The 14,211-nt window shown below is 43.8% G+C and overlaps 1 protein-coding gene across 1 annotated transcript in view; it reads right to left on the bottom strand.

Moving 5' to 3' along the window:
- Positions 1 to 14,211, bottom strand: part of LOC124329502 (potassium voltage-gated channel protein eag-like) — a 36,013-nt gene that overhangs the window by 16,042 nt on the left and 5,760 nt on the right. Inside the window, exons 2-7 of the mRNA XM_046788575.1 lie at positions 11,847 to 11,947; positions 11,213 to 11,345; positions 10,522 to 10,650; positions 9,663 to 9,802; positions 7,254 to 7,649; positions 2,714 to 3,137 (exon numbers count right to left, since the gene is read on the bottom strand). Coding sequence (XP_046644531.1) covers positions 2,714 to 3,137; positions 7,254 to 7,649; positions 9,663 to 9,802; positions 10,522 to 10,650; positions 11,213 to 11,345; positions 11,847 to 11,947 — 1,323 coding nt within the window. The remainder of the gene's footprint in view (positions 1 to 2,713; positions 3,138 to 7,253; positions 7,650 to 9,662; positions 9,803 to 10,521; positions 10,651 to 11,212; positions 11,346 to 11,846; positions 11,948 to 14,211) is intronic.

The following is a 14,211-nucleotide window of genomic DNA, read 5'->3' on the forward strand; positions in this document are numbered from 1 at the left end:
ACTATAGCCACTATAACAAGGATACTACCCATACCAAAATGTACTTGTGTAGAGACTTATTTTTATTTTTAGTCATCATTTCTTTCGCTTGCGCTGATAGCAGGATTCAATTCGAAAATCCTATTTTTTGAAAGTGAACTTATCAATTACAGAACGCTGCATCGATACGAGTGGCATTATACCTTTGTTTCATATCTCGGCGAGGAAAACCAGTTGTTATAAGGATCGAACAAGAGTCACCCTTATGCAAGATATTTCGACCTACTAATAGTACTTGAAATTCTTTTATGAAGTATTCTGGCGCTCGTTTGGAAAAGTACGTGGCAATTATTTCTAATTGGCGAGATTTGGGTGTAAGGACGGAAGACCTTACAACAAAACTTCAGCAATAAGTAATGATTGCATGTACCCAAGCGAAACGCTCTGAGCATAAGCATAAATGGATATATCATCCAAAATATAAATAATTATTAACCCCTAATCTGCGAAGTGTATTGGTATACATGTCAACAGGTATGACTGGTCGAAAAAGACCTTGATTATTATGATATCATGTAATTTAATGTAAATTGCTGCGATGATAGAAGCTCATTAGTAATAGTAGAATAATTTCATAACGGGTATATAATAAATGGAAGGAAGAAATGCCTGAATAGTATTAACTTGTACGAATTCTCCTTCCGGGTACGTGAAGAAAGCATCAGCCGATATTTCCACGGGAAGAATGGGGGATTGAAAAGAGAGAATTGAAGGGAGACATACTGCGGAATTGAAATCAATGCTCCCGCCGTCGTTTATAATATAATATATTATATTATTATAAGAAATTCAAAAATGCAATGCAAATCCGGGCAACTTTTGATTCGAGTCTTGGTGGTGCGGGGTGAGAACGACTTCGATGTTATATCTCTCTACCTTTTCTTTCTTTCTTCGTTTTCGACGTTCGGCTTTCCATCTAAGTAATCGAATGTTAACTATCTTGGCACCGTATAGATTCCACATGTAGAAGCCGCATCAGCTGCTGGATTTCCTTATTCTCACGGTCTTAAAGATCTTCAACCGAATTTCGGATACAAACTTCGAGCACACATCTTTTATCCACACTTTCTATTAATTTTCTGATTTTACTTGTATGTTTTGTAAAAAAAAATTTCGCGAAATTTGACTTGTCTCAGTCATGGCTATTACAACATGAGTCGAAATAATATTTATGATTCTTATGAAAAAGGATATTGAACCACGATTCTGTCACTCGTCATGTCAGTGCTGTAACCACTATACCATTATTCCGTTATTGAAATCAATATTATTCAATTGAAATTATGCTTGTGTCACGTTGTAACACGATAGTTCGTCCGTACCGCGCATTTACTCTCATTCCCATTCACTTCCATGCAAATGATCATGTTAATTCGATATACGATTAAGGCTGAAGGTGGGCTCAATCTACCTGACCTTAATTTACGAAGCCAAAACTATAGCCACTATACCAAGGATACTGTCTAATTTATCAGCCTACCCCAGCATATACTTGTTGATAGAGGCTTATATTTTGAGTCATCAATCATTTTGCTAGCGCTGATAACAGGATTCAAGTCGATAATTCTTATTTTGTAAGTGAACTATATCAATTACAGGACACTGCATCGATACGAGTTTCATTATTCGTTATTGTAGTCTATAGGAGAGGGAAATTAATTGTTAGAAGTAACGCATATTAGTCATCCTAATACGGGCTATTTCAACCTACTTATTCACTTAAAATTCTAATTATTGGTAATCTGGCGCTCTAATTTCGCCCTTAAGCCCAAAAAACCCATAAGTGAAAACAGCACCGAAAAACATTACATGTTTCGGCTGTTATGCACGATACTGTGTTTTCAATTGGATAAGGACGTCAACAATGACGAGCGCCTAGATCTCGTAATGAAATGGAAATTCCATCCATAATAAAAATTACTTTCCACCCCTAAACTATGAAGTGTATCGGCTTACATGTCAACAGGTAAGACTGGTCGACAAAGGCAGGAATTATGTTAGATATGATGAAACATCATGTATATTGATGCTATGATAGCAGCTCATTAATAATTAGTAGAATGATTTCAAAATTGGTATATAGTGAAGGAAAGAATGCTTGCTTTGTATTCACTTGTACGGATTCTTTGAAGAAGGCATCAGCCGATGTTTCCACGGGGAGAAGGGGGGGGGGGATTGAAAAGAGAGATTGAAGGGGTACATGTTGCGGGATTGAAATCAATGCTCCCGCCGTCGTTTATAATTTTATATATTATATTATGAGAAATTATAAGAAATTGAAAAAGGGGGGCGAATCCGAGCAACTTTTGATTCGAGTCTTGGTGGTGCGGAGTGAGAACGACGTCGACGTTCCATGTCTAACCTTCTTTCTCCGTGTCCGGCTTCCCATATAAGTAATCGAATCTTAAGGAACCGTAAAGATTCCGCATGCAGAAACCGCATTAGCAGCTAGATTTTCTTATTCTCACGGTCTTAAATATCTTCAACTTGAGCCGGATGCCGGATACAAACTACCAACACTGATCTTATCCATACTCGTAGAGATATACAGTAAGTGGTGAGGAATAATAAATAAGAAGAAACTTGGCATTTTTATACATGGCTAAAAGAAATTGTCAATGAACTGAGTGAAATGAGTTATTATTGGTTTTATTATGGTGGCGTTTTTACTCACATCCGATGATCATCATGCAGGTGGTGAATATTTTCTCGTTGTCCGTTTCGGCGGCGACGTTGCCGAAACCGACGCTGGTCATGCAGGTCATGGTGAAGTAGAGGGCCGTGACGTACATGGTCTTGCGGGCCGGCCCGTTGACCAGCTCGGGCGAATTGCTCTGGTTGGACCAGACGTAGGCGTACGGCGACTGAGTCACGTTGGCCAGCTTCCAGAGCCAGCTGTACTGGACGCCGTTGTCGGCGTCCGAGCGGCCGATCGAGTACCAGATGCAGGCCAGCCAGTGGGCCACCAGCATGTAGAAGCAGAGCAGCAGGATCAGCATGGCCGCCCCGTACTCCAAATAGCGGTCCAGCTTGCGCACCACGCGGCCCAGTCGCAGCAATCGCACCACCTTCAGAGCGCTGAACAAACTCCCGATACCCTGGACATGACGAAGCGTAAAAGACGTGGAAACCGGAAATTTAATTTCATTTCGCACACAGCAGCAACAGCCGACATTTTAATTGCAAATGGCAGTCTGACAATAACAGCAGCCGAGAATCTAATTGGGTCGGCTCCAAACTGGCTATATACAGCTGTAACGAGTGTCCGTGTTTGTACACAACAACAACAGAGTAGTAGTATACCGAACGCGGGAGTCGAAACATTTGTTACAAGCGCGTACCTAGCGAACTCCCGCTCGATATTTTCGTTGCAGTCAAAGTTGTTGAGAATAAAATAAAAAAAGGAAATGGGAGAAAGAAAGAAATAAGAAGAAAAAGAAAAAAAAAAGACTCAACGTAGACAGAGAAGGAGAATAACCTGTTGTCCTATTTTGGCATCGGGTCCATCTTGTCTCTGGTGCGTGAAAATCTACTTACTCATTCGCCTCCCCACTTCGAAAAAAAGAAAAAGTAGAAAACGAGCGGGAGAATTTGTTGCGCATCCATCAACTCCGCTGGGCTCTTATTCTTCCCCATTGTACAGCAGCTCAACATTATATGCGCGCAACTATATCGTCTTGGAGATATTTCGAGTTTTTCCCCATTCCTTCATCTCCGCCAGGAAACATTGATCACGTTCCCTCCACCGACGTTGGTCTCTCTATTTATACAGCCAGAAGGGAATAACGCAGCAGGGCGAGCATGAGCGTTCATCATTCAACACAGCGCGCCCGCTATTATTATGATTATGAATACAGTTCCTGGTAGAGAGCTGCGCTGCTCCTACAGATCCATCGGCAGATGATTACCAAAACCAACACGCAGTTATAACATCCGCACATATCCAAGGCTGGGCGCCTCTCTCTGACAGCCGAATAATAACCGCAACCGTCGTTGTATATAGTAGAGTATAGTAGGTGCATGTATAGCAGGGGTGCGGTTGTTGCGTCTAGACAGACGAGCGCTGCTCTTGTAATAAGCGATCGAACAGCCATAGCAGCAGGTGTAGGTATACCGCTCATATATTTAGAGTCGTAGAATAGAGGAGCGAGTAACATTAGACGTTAGACGACTGGAGCGGCACACGCTTGGATAGTTCTCGTCGGGCCTCTTTTGTCCAACGTGACGGACATGGGCCACTTTCAAGTAAAGGGTGTAACACTATATGGCCGTCCTAAACAATGAGAGAGCTTTCGTCGGGAGCCGATAAAACGGGACCTGCTGGATATTATACTGATGCAATTCCCAGTCTGAAAAAAAAAATAAGAATTATATAGTACTATTCTTTTGTTAACTGCTGCTGCTGCTATGCTAGACATGGCGGCCAGAGTTATTATACACTGGCATCAGGAGCACCGAGCTCTGCTGTGTAGTACAATGTGTACAATATTATCTCTCATTGAATTTTTCATGGCCGCCCATTTTGTTGTTTGATGTTGCAAAGGGATCGAGGGGCGGAAACTGGTCCGGCTGTTAGTTCCTATATACTCTGCTGCTGCGGCTCTCAATTATTTGTTTGCGTTAGATTTGTGTAGTTGCTGAGTGCGTAGTATCTCAAAACTTATGGCATATATAGGAGGAGGCGACTGGATATGCTGGACGGACAATGCTAAATTCTATACTACTCTCCCTTTTTACACACACGAGTGTGGAGCTGCCAAGCTGGGCCATTCCACGCTGAGAGAGCTAGCCGGAAAAAAAAAATCGATTCAAAGAACTTCTCGGTTGCACAACGGGCGCGTTTGTGTCGAATAGGAGAGAACCGCCGGCCTGCCGGCTCTATATACCACGTTATATATATATATATGGAAGATGGGTCCTATTTTCCTTTGCTGCTGGACCATGAAATGCGCTGCTTCTTCTTCTTCTTCTCCTTTTTCTTGTTGTTGTTGTTGTTGTTGTTGTTGCTGCTCTCATCGTTTTCCAGCCGGATTCCTAGCTGCTATACATGTTTTACGAGCCAGTAGTAAATAAGAAAAGGGCCAGCGTCGTTCAGACGAGTGAGAAAGAAGAAGACGACCCAAAAGTGGTCTAGCGGGATAAACCGCTCTATTGATATTTAACCAGTCCTTGATAAAGACACACACACACATCGCTTGGTCCCTGTGGTGTAGGACATGTATACTGTAACGGGACGGCCAGTTATCTAGAGACGACCCCGGTGTTACATAATATAGCTTCTCTCCCATCCTACTTCTTCTTCTTCTTTTTTTAATAAGAGGAGGGGCAGATGGCACCATCAATCCAGCTACCAGAGCCACAAATAAATGGCACGGAGTATAGAGCCGGGCCAATCTTTTGATTAATTGACTTTTCACTTTGGGAAAAAGAAAAGTTTCGACAAGGAAAAAACAAAAAACAAAAAAACATTCCTGATCAATTTTCTAGGGAATTTTATGGCGCATCTGTTACTCCAGCACAGACGAGAGTTTGTTGTGTACAATAGAAACGGACTATAGGATCTCACACGGATATTTTTTTTTTCTTTCTCTCTCCGGAATGGATCACAACGTTTGGGAATTGGAAGAAGAGAGGAACGAAGCTGCTGCTGCGCCGCATAGAAGCGGAATGACACAAGGGACTCGAGTTCGATCCGTCAAGGAGGATCTCCCAAGTTGAGTGAGAGAGTCGCAGAGAGCTATTAGCGACTGAAACGGAAAAGAAGAAGAAGTGACTCTTTTCCTTCTTCTTATTTTTCGGTTTCTGCTGCGCTGGAAGAGGATTGTCAAGGCGGTTATTGAACCTAATTGTAATTGGTTGTTCTTTATCTCCCACCCTGGGACCCTTAATGGAAACTGCTGCCAGCGCTTGACAATCAAGACCCATTAAATGCAACTTGCTCCCTTATACTATATCCGTCTGCCTTGTTAACTTTCAATCGAATTATAACAGTTTATGAAAAATACGACCCTCAGTCATATGATACAATTGACTCCAAAATCAAATCAAGCGCAGATCCTTCCTTCCGAAAAAGAAAGAAAAGAAAGCGGAGAAAAATATCACTGGAGACGGACATAATAAAAACGGGCTGACCAGTGCAGTTTTTATTGTATGTGTCGTCCACCCTGCTGCTGATGCTGGGGCGGCCGTCTAGCCGTCTAGCGCAATGTGTCGCATCCTGCATCCGTGATTGCTGATCTCATTAAAAGTGGATGAACTCACCAACTCACCCTGGGAGTGCACGACCTATACCCGCCAACGGTCGCCTCCGTTGTTTTGTGTCACGCGGCAAAACAGAAGAAAAAAGAAAAAGTGAAAACAATAAAAACAAACGACAGAAAAGGAAAAGAGATTGGGCGATGAGAGAGAGAGGCGCCCACAGCATCTCAGCTGCAGCGCAAGACTATATCATAATAATAATATAAAGGAGTAAATAGCCGAGTATGCAAAAGTCGTCGCCGTCGTATAACTTTCGTGCAACCGAAACGGACAGGCAGCCGGGGACAGGAAAAAAGAAGAAAAGAGAAAGAAGAAAAGAGAAAGAATCTTTTAAGATGATGGACGAGCGACGCGGATGAATCGAGATGAGCAACCCATTATTATGGGGGTTTGCGCGCACACAGTCGGTCGGTCGGCTCGTCATTCTGGATGCGCTTGCTGGCCTTGCTGGCGCGGGCTATTTCGGTCGGGACGTCGGCCAACAATTTGATCCTCCTTTTGACTCTTTTCTGGCCCGTGACTGGGCGCTCTACAACACAGTGTCACGCCTGATTTTCTCATTCTTTGACGAGAGCAACAAACAAAAGAGAAATAAAAAAAAAATAGAATAAAGTCGGCGGGAGAGCTGAGGAATGAGTCCCCCGTCCCCCCGTCCTCTATCCCTATCGTGAACGACGCTGCGTGATTGCTCCGTCTTCATTTAGCACACTGTCAACGAGCGGAATCTCAGAGGAGAAGAAGAATAAGAGGCCACCAGCAAATCTCGAAATAGATCCGTTTTCACTACTGGGTTGATATTATTATTATCCCGCACCGATCCGGAAAAAAAAAAGAAATCAGATCGACGATCGACGAGATGATCGGGTCTTTTAAAAACAGAATCAATTTTTTCCGCTAATCAATTGAATCATAAAAGATTTTAAAAAATAGTTAAAAAGAAGTTTGAATCGACTCACGTCTTCGTCGTGGTCGAACGCGTTGAAGACGTCGTAAGGCAGACAGGAGAGCAGGTCGATGATGAACCAGCTCTTGAGGTAGTTCATGCGGATGACTTTGGGGTCGGAGACGACTTCGCCGTTGGGTCCGACGAAGGTCGTGTGGAAATTGAGAACGATGTCGATGAAGAAGATGACGTCGACGATCGAGTCGACGACCAGCAAACTGACGTCCTCCGACGTCTTGTTCTTGAAGGCCACGTTGTAGGGCACCATGATGGCCGTGTAGAAGGTGAGGCAGAGGATGATCCAGTCCCACAGGGCCTTAAAGGCGCAGTAGTGCAGCAGGATGTGCGGCGGCGTTTTGGGGGCCTCCTGGCGGTACTGCGGCAGGACGTCCGCATTCAGGCTCATCATCTGTTTTCACCATCAATTAAGACACAAAATAAAGGCGACGTAAAAAAAAAACATAAAAAGTTCGACATTCATGTGCTGGGACAGCTTCTCCCCCCCCCCAAAGGTCATCACGTCAGGCATACACACATCCAGAGGCCGGCATATCGTCCATATTGAATAGCCCCCCCGGCCAGACGTCTAAACATCAGACGATTGACGCTGATGTTTTCTAGCTCCGCCTGAACTTGATCCCCGCGTCGCCCATTTCCCTGCGGAGGTGATGCCAAGCCCGTGGTGACTAGGTCCGGCTAACGAGAACGGACAGTATATAGGAGTCCGATGGAAGGTGGCCGTCTGGGCTGACGACAACGACGACGAGATCAAGACAAATAGTTGTCCGCGTTTAATGTCGTCGTGTGACAAGTCTATTAGCCGTCGGTAGGAGCGAATGAATCCAGCTGCCTGATGCCCATCAGCGACGCGAATATCAAAGAAGGAAATTGAGTCTAGAAGCGAAATGATTCCGTAGTTGGGCGACGGAAACAGAATAGAGAAAGAGAACAGTTGTATAGGCGGCGGATGTTACGTTGCATTTACAACAGACGTGACTCGGCGTGAGCAGCCGAAACAATCGACCTCGTTATCTCTTCATGCCAAACACAAGAGAAAGAAAAAAAGAAACGGTTGGCGGCTCTTTTTCTATTCCATCGCGTTCATTCCTTTATTTTCTTCTTCTTCTTCTTCTTCTTTTGGTTGTTGTGTGTGTCTGTTTTTCTTTTGTGTTTGATGGACTTGCGTAAATGAGCACAAAGGCGGGGGGGGGGGGGGTCATTTTCCCTCATTCCGTTTTATATCTCTCTCTCTCCGTCTGTTTTGTGTGCGGCCATCGTTAAAAAGAAGAAATATCATCTCAAGCAACAGCCGAAAATCCCTCGCAAAAGCATTTCGGTGGGGAGGTTAAAAAAAAAAAGGAGCGTAAAGTTTAAAGTTCGCGGTTCTTGAATAAACCATGAACATCTTTCTCTCCCTCTCAAGACTCTGATGATCAAATGGGTTCTTCTTCTTTCCTTCCCTTATATTTTCTGAGAGAGAGGTGGAGGGGGGTTTGAATTGAATAATTAATTCCCCCTTCCCCTCCCTTCTTCTTCTTCTTCTTCTTCCGCTGCGTGCGCGTGTGAGTTTCACGACTGTTGTTACGTAACCCCTTTCTCTAATGTCTACTCTACATTTAGTGCCGCTGGCTATATAATCCCGTGTACAGTCGAGCTCGTTAGAGGCTACACGTTCGTTAACGAGACGACGAAAGGGCGTCGTGGCAGCAGCGGGCGGTAGCACACAACACTAATGATCCCCCCCCCCCCCTTTCCATGTAAGATATGTGTGTCTGTGTGTGTGTAGACTTTTCTGCATGTATACGCAATTAAGGGCTACGACGCTATGCAACCCAGACACTGATGCCCGGACTGGAGGTGGTGTGTGTGTAAGATAGATTCCGTGTCTGTTGGGAATTCACGCCGAACCGGAAAGGGCAAATCTACAAAGGAGAATATCTCATCTCAGGTAGTAGTATCGCGCCTGCCACTAATGCACCGGCACGTTATGTAGGCCAGCGCCCACCACCACCACCACATATAAAGGAGGTGAGGAGTGAATGCTTCTTGTTCAGCTGAACGCGTGCAACACTATATAAATCATCGATTATACGAGCCAGGCAATCTTATATGCGAATATGCCTGGTTGGGGGGTTCGGTGGTCGGTTGATGTATTATGGCTGTGTTGCTGGCTCTCTCCTGTCACTCTTCTCTCTCTCTCCTATACTATAGACTATTATATATACCCCCCCCCCCCCGCCACTCAACCACTCTTCTAATCTTGTTTGTTTGCCATAGTTACACGGTATTGATATGTTGTCGAGACGTGTTTATGGTTGTTTGTTGTACTACCACTTTTCTGTTGATGCGGCCCCTGATGGCCCGGTTGTTTATTTTTTTTCCCCCCTTTATTTAAAAAAAAAAAGGAAAATGAGGAACTTACGTGAGCAAAGTTGGACTGCTTATTGATGGCAGCCACTTCCTTGGTGTTGGCGGCGGCCGGGATGTGCGAGGAGAATTGCGAGACCAAAACGGTCCGGCTCCGTGTCACCGAACGGGCCAGTTTGGCGAACTTGCTCAGACCTTGTGGTTTTTATTTTTTTTTAACGCCCACACAATTCCGGAGTTCGTAAATCACGAGCAGCAGCCCACGGATAAAATCAAAAGGAAACCAAAAAATAAGAAAAGAAATTGGGAATTAAATTGGGATATTTATGATATATACGGCTCCCTGATGATTGGATGTGACATTGATTTCAACTTATTTGATGTTGGATATACGGCTATAAATAGGATCTCCATGCTAGGATCTTGTATTACACGGTGCAATACATAATCATCATCTGTGCAGTCTATCTATGTTTTTATAGCCCGACGTATTGGGCATTCGATACTTACGTGATGTCGTCTAGTATTTCATCTATTATATTCTATATAACCAAGACTTTCTTGTTGTTCTTACTGGTATATGGAGCACGAGGCACATATACATCAGACGGCCTATATCGATTTCCCAAGGCTTTTTTTATTCTTCTTCTTTCAGATTTAATTTTTGCTCATACGTTGCATGAGGCTGATTTGGGCTGTTGCTTTCTGCTTATGTACTTGTCTGTCTGCCCCTCTTTTCTTTCCACAGGTATATATATATATATGTAATATTTATTAGTAGACGGCCTTATATTATGGATAGCATTCTAAATATAATAGGCTGAAAGAAGAAACCCCCCTTGAGGCAAGAGAGAAGAAATAAAAAACGAAAATTTGGCAGAAAAGAAGAAAAAGAAGAAGATGGCTGGCATTACCTTTGGATTCTTCACTCTCGAGCGGCTGCTTGAGGGCGGTGATGTCACGGAAAGTGCACAAGAAGAGAACGACGACGTCCCGCTCGTTTTTAATGGGCGCTATCTGCAACAGCAGCCACAGCGGAGAACCTGCAGCCCCGATAACGACCAATTATATACACAGCCCGAAAAACAAAATGATATTTCCCTCTGTAGAAAACTATAAAGGTATATATATACTACGACTAGTAGATGATTATTCAAAGATGAGGGCAAATGTACTATGGAATTTGTCGAATATAAGAAAAGAAAAAAAACAAAAAAATTGATTCTCCGTTGGCTAATCAAAACAAACAAGTCCGCACCCCGAGGGAAATGATACAACCATCCAATTTGGACGGCGGCTATTTTATTCTTTTCTTTTGCCTTTCCAAAAAGAAAAGACCAAGTTTTTCCTGTTGTGTAGGGACTGAAATATACTACGCCGAGGCATTATTTTTCATTTCCTTGTATAGTATATATTCCCCCATCCATGCCACCCTATATTTAATTCATGGCCTTCAAAAAATGTTGACAGAGGACGCAAAACCCAGAGGTTGATAATGTCCTCCCCCAAACCAACTACAAAAGGGAAAATCTATACATCAAAAGTCTTCAAATGTTTGTGTAGTGGTGGAGATCTGAAAAATGGAAATAATCAAAAAGATCGTACGATTCTTCTTGTAGAGCAAAATCTCGAACTGGTCTTGAGTGTACTGCTCCAGGCACTCGTCCACCCGCTGGATCGTCTCCTTGTCCGTCATCTCGCCGCACATGAACGAACAGCGACACGATTTCTGCATCACCTGTGCACATTCAGAAATTGTTTTTTTTTGGAGGGGATTTCATTTCTTTTTGTGTGTGAACCAAACAAGAACATTTCCAACAAGCTCTGGATCGATGCATCGATCGAAAGCAGAGAGAGAGAGAGAGAGAGAGAGAGAGCACATACAAAAATCATTAGCATTTGCTGATGTGCTTCATCTTCCAGTATGGCAGCAGTATAGCTTGTGCGCTATATGCCACTACCGGTACATGCATTAGTACTGTGTATAGCTCTTTTATTATTTGTTAGGCTTCTTCGATAATCGATAGAGAGTCAAAAGAACTCGCCCCTCTCAATTTGTCTCTCTCTCTTTCTCTCTCTAGCTAGCCTATTTTTGGCAAGTGGAAATCTACGGGTGTAGTATAACAAGCGCTGTTGTATCTTATTAGACGGATAGCAGTCTACAAGCGCGGCAGCAATCTATCTGGTGCATCTTATATACACACGATTGAATAAGAATTGGACAGACAGCGGAACTCACTTCTGCTCGGTTGTAGCCAGAGATCTTGCAGAAGGATTCGTTGCAATAGACGATGGGATAGTCGACGATTTGAGCGTTAGCCAGGAGGAAACTGCTGTCGGCTGCCAGTCCACGTTGATGAGCCCCAAAATTGAAAATCCAATCCATCAGTGTCACGTAGCATAGCAGCAGCGGAATTGGGTACATAAAAGAGAACAAAAATCGAATTAGTTAAAGGCGTCAATTCAATAGGGGGGTGAACGATAGCGTTGTGTATTATTATTATTATTATACTCGACTGACTCCGTGCTGTGCCGCGAGTGTTATTACGTAACGGTGCAGCACGGCCGCAAGGGCTAATTGGTGTTGGGGCTCTGCTCTCATACGTCACGATAGAAAACAGTTGTGCGATATCCGACTGCATAATAGTTTGAGTTTCCGTTTTCATTCACCGGCGGACACACCCTTGAATTGATCAAGTTTCGGCCTTTTTCGCTTGAAAAGGCAACAACCCCCGTGACTCCGACTCCATGGCGACCCGAGTTACATATCCCACACATACACACACTCTATACACAGTATGTGTGTGTATATAATAACTCCTTTTGTGTCTAATATTGTTCATTCATGCATCGCATACTTTGCGCTTCTATAGAGTATAGTAGAGAGAGAGAGAGAGCTAGAGCCTGTTGTCTAAACTTTGGGGCTCCTTTTCTTCCCGTTAGCCATTGATCTGATTCCGCACAATGACACAATCCCGGCTAATTATCATAGACGTCAGAGAGCATTTTACCGGGGTATACTATACTATATGTATACAACATCAACAACATCAACAACATCACTCGCATCAGAGTCATCGAATCAAATTGGGCGCCCAATTTCCCTGATGCGATTCAATCGGCGCCGTCAAAGTTCAACTGGTCTCGTTATATTACGCCAGGGTGGAGAGAAGCAGTTGCTTCCGTCACTTCGATATGCGCTCCTCTCACCAACCGCCAACAACCGGATCACACGCCAAAAAAGATTCGCCTTTTTGATTATTTGATTTTTGTTTTTGTTTTTTGTGTGTTTTTTTATCACGCCGTTGCTTGGCAACGCGACGAGCCAGGCGGCAGTTTCTTCTTTTTTGACTTTCTTTTGGTTCAGAGAAGAAGGAAAAAACAAGTCGCCATTTCTGTCTATTTATACAGACAGACGTCCGTTGTTTTTGTTTGGCTGTTGCTGGCCGAGCCCGGCAGGTCCTTATCCTCTCCACTCTGTCTCCCATCCAGCTGATGCGCTTGTTGGTTCTTTGATTATTAAGTTTAGATTCTCTCTTTCTGCCACTGTTGCTCGAGAGAGAGAGACAAACTCTCCTCGTTTTCACTACTGGCATATGAGTCAACGCGGAGACGATCTCGGGGTCTGTGTGTCAACGCTCGAGGCGCGGACATGTCTGCTGCTACCGCCCAGCTGTCGCTCCGTTTCTCCCAGATTCGGACGAACGGACGGACTGGACTGACAGATTGAGAAAGATGGGCGACCCCCTCCTCCACCGAAAAATGCAGATACGCTCGTCACAGGCTCGTCATGAAATAAGCCATATCTATACTGAACTGATGAAATATGCAAACTCACCGGATCAAACGAGCAAATGAAATTAGACTGCTGTCGTCTCTAGGGGAGACAATGTTTTATTCACGATGGTAAAATCAAGAAATATCCAATATTATACTTGATCAAGAAAAAAAAAAAAAAAACGAAATTTTGATTTTCTTAAACTTCCTGGTTTCTATTTCATCCGTTGCCTTGGGAGCCGATTCCCGGAAATTTTTATCAGTCTGAAAAATGTTGAGGACGACTAAGAAGATCGCAAAGGATTTCGAGGTACACGGGAGAGCGCCGGGAACGTCGTCCCATGCGACGGATCTAACTCCTATCTCCCTGCATACAGCTGCTGCCACACACGTTTGTTAATTCCTGGTTGGAGCTACGTATAGCGAGAGAGATCTTATTTCCATTGTATATAGACAGCGCTAATCTCGACATTAGAAACCGCCGTGTACACGTTTAGAAATGAGACCGACGTCTTTCTTATTCTCTTTTCTTCATCGGATGTCTAAATTTATTCAATTCTGAATTGCAATTTTCGTCTCTCTAATTCCCACCCCGTTTCTTTTGTGGTTGGCCCACCCAACCCAAAATGATAAATTCTTCTTCTTTTCTTTTTCCTCATTGTGGAAAACCAATGCACGTATAGCGTCGCAGACGTCGTTATATACCGACGGCCAGAAACAAGGGACCCGAGGGGGTTGCGGTCGATGGAAGAAGAAGAAGATTGAATGACGTTGTTGGAGGATGGATGGATTTGACAGGATCCACAAGACCCTGGGAAATATAGAAA

Source organism: Daphnia pulicaria, chromosome 3 (assembly GCF_021234035.1).
Source record: "Daphnia pulicaria isolate SC F1-1A chromosome 3, SC_F0-13Bv2, whole genome shotgun sequence".
Lineage (NCBI taxonomy): Eukaryota > Metazoa > Arthropoda > Branchiopoda > Diplostraca > Daphniidae > Daphnia > Daphnia pulicaria.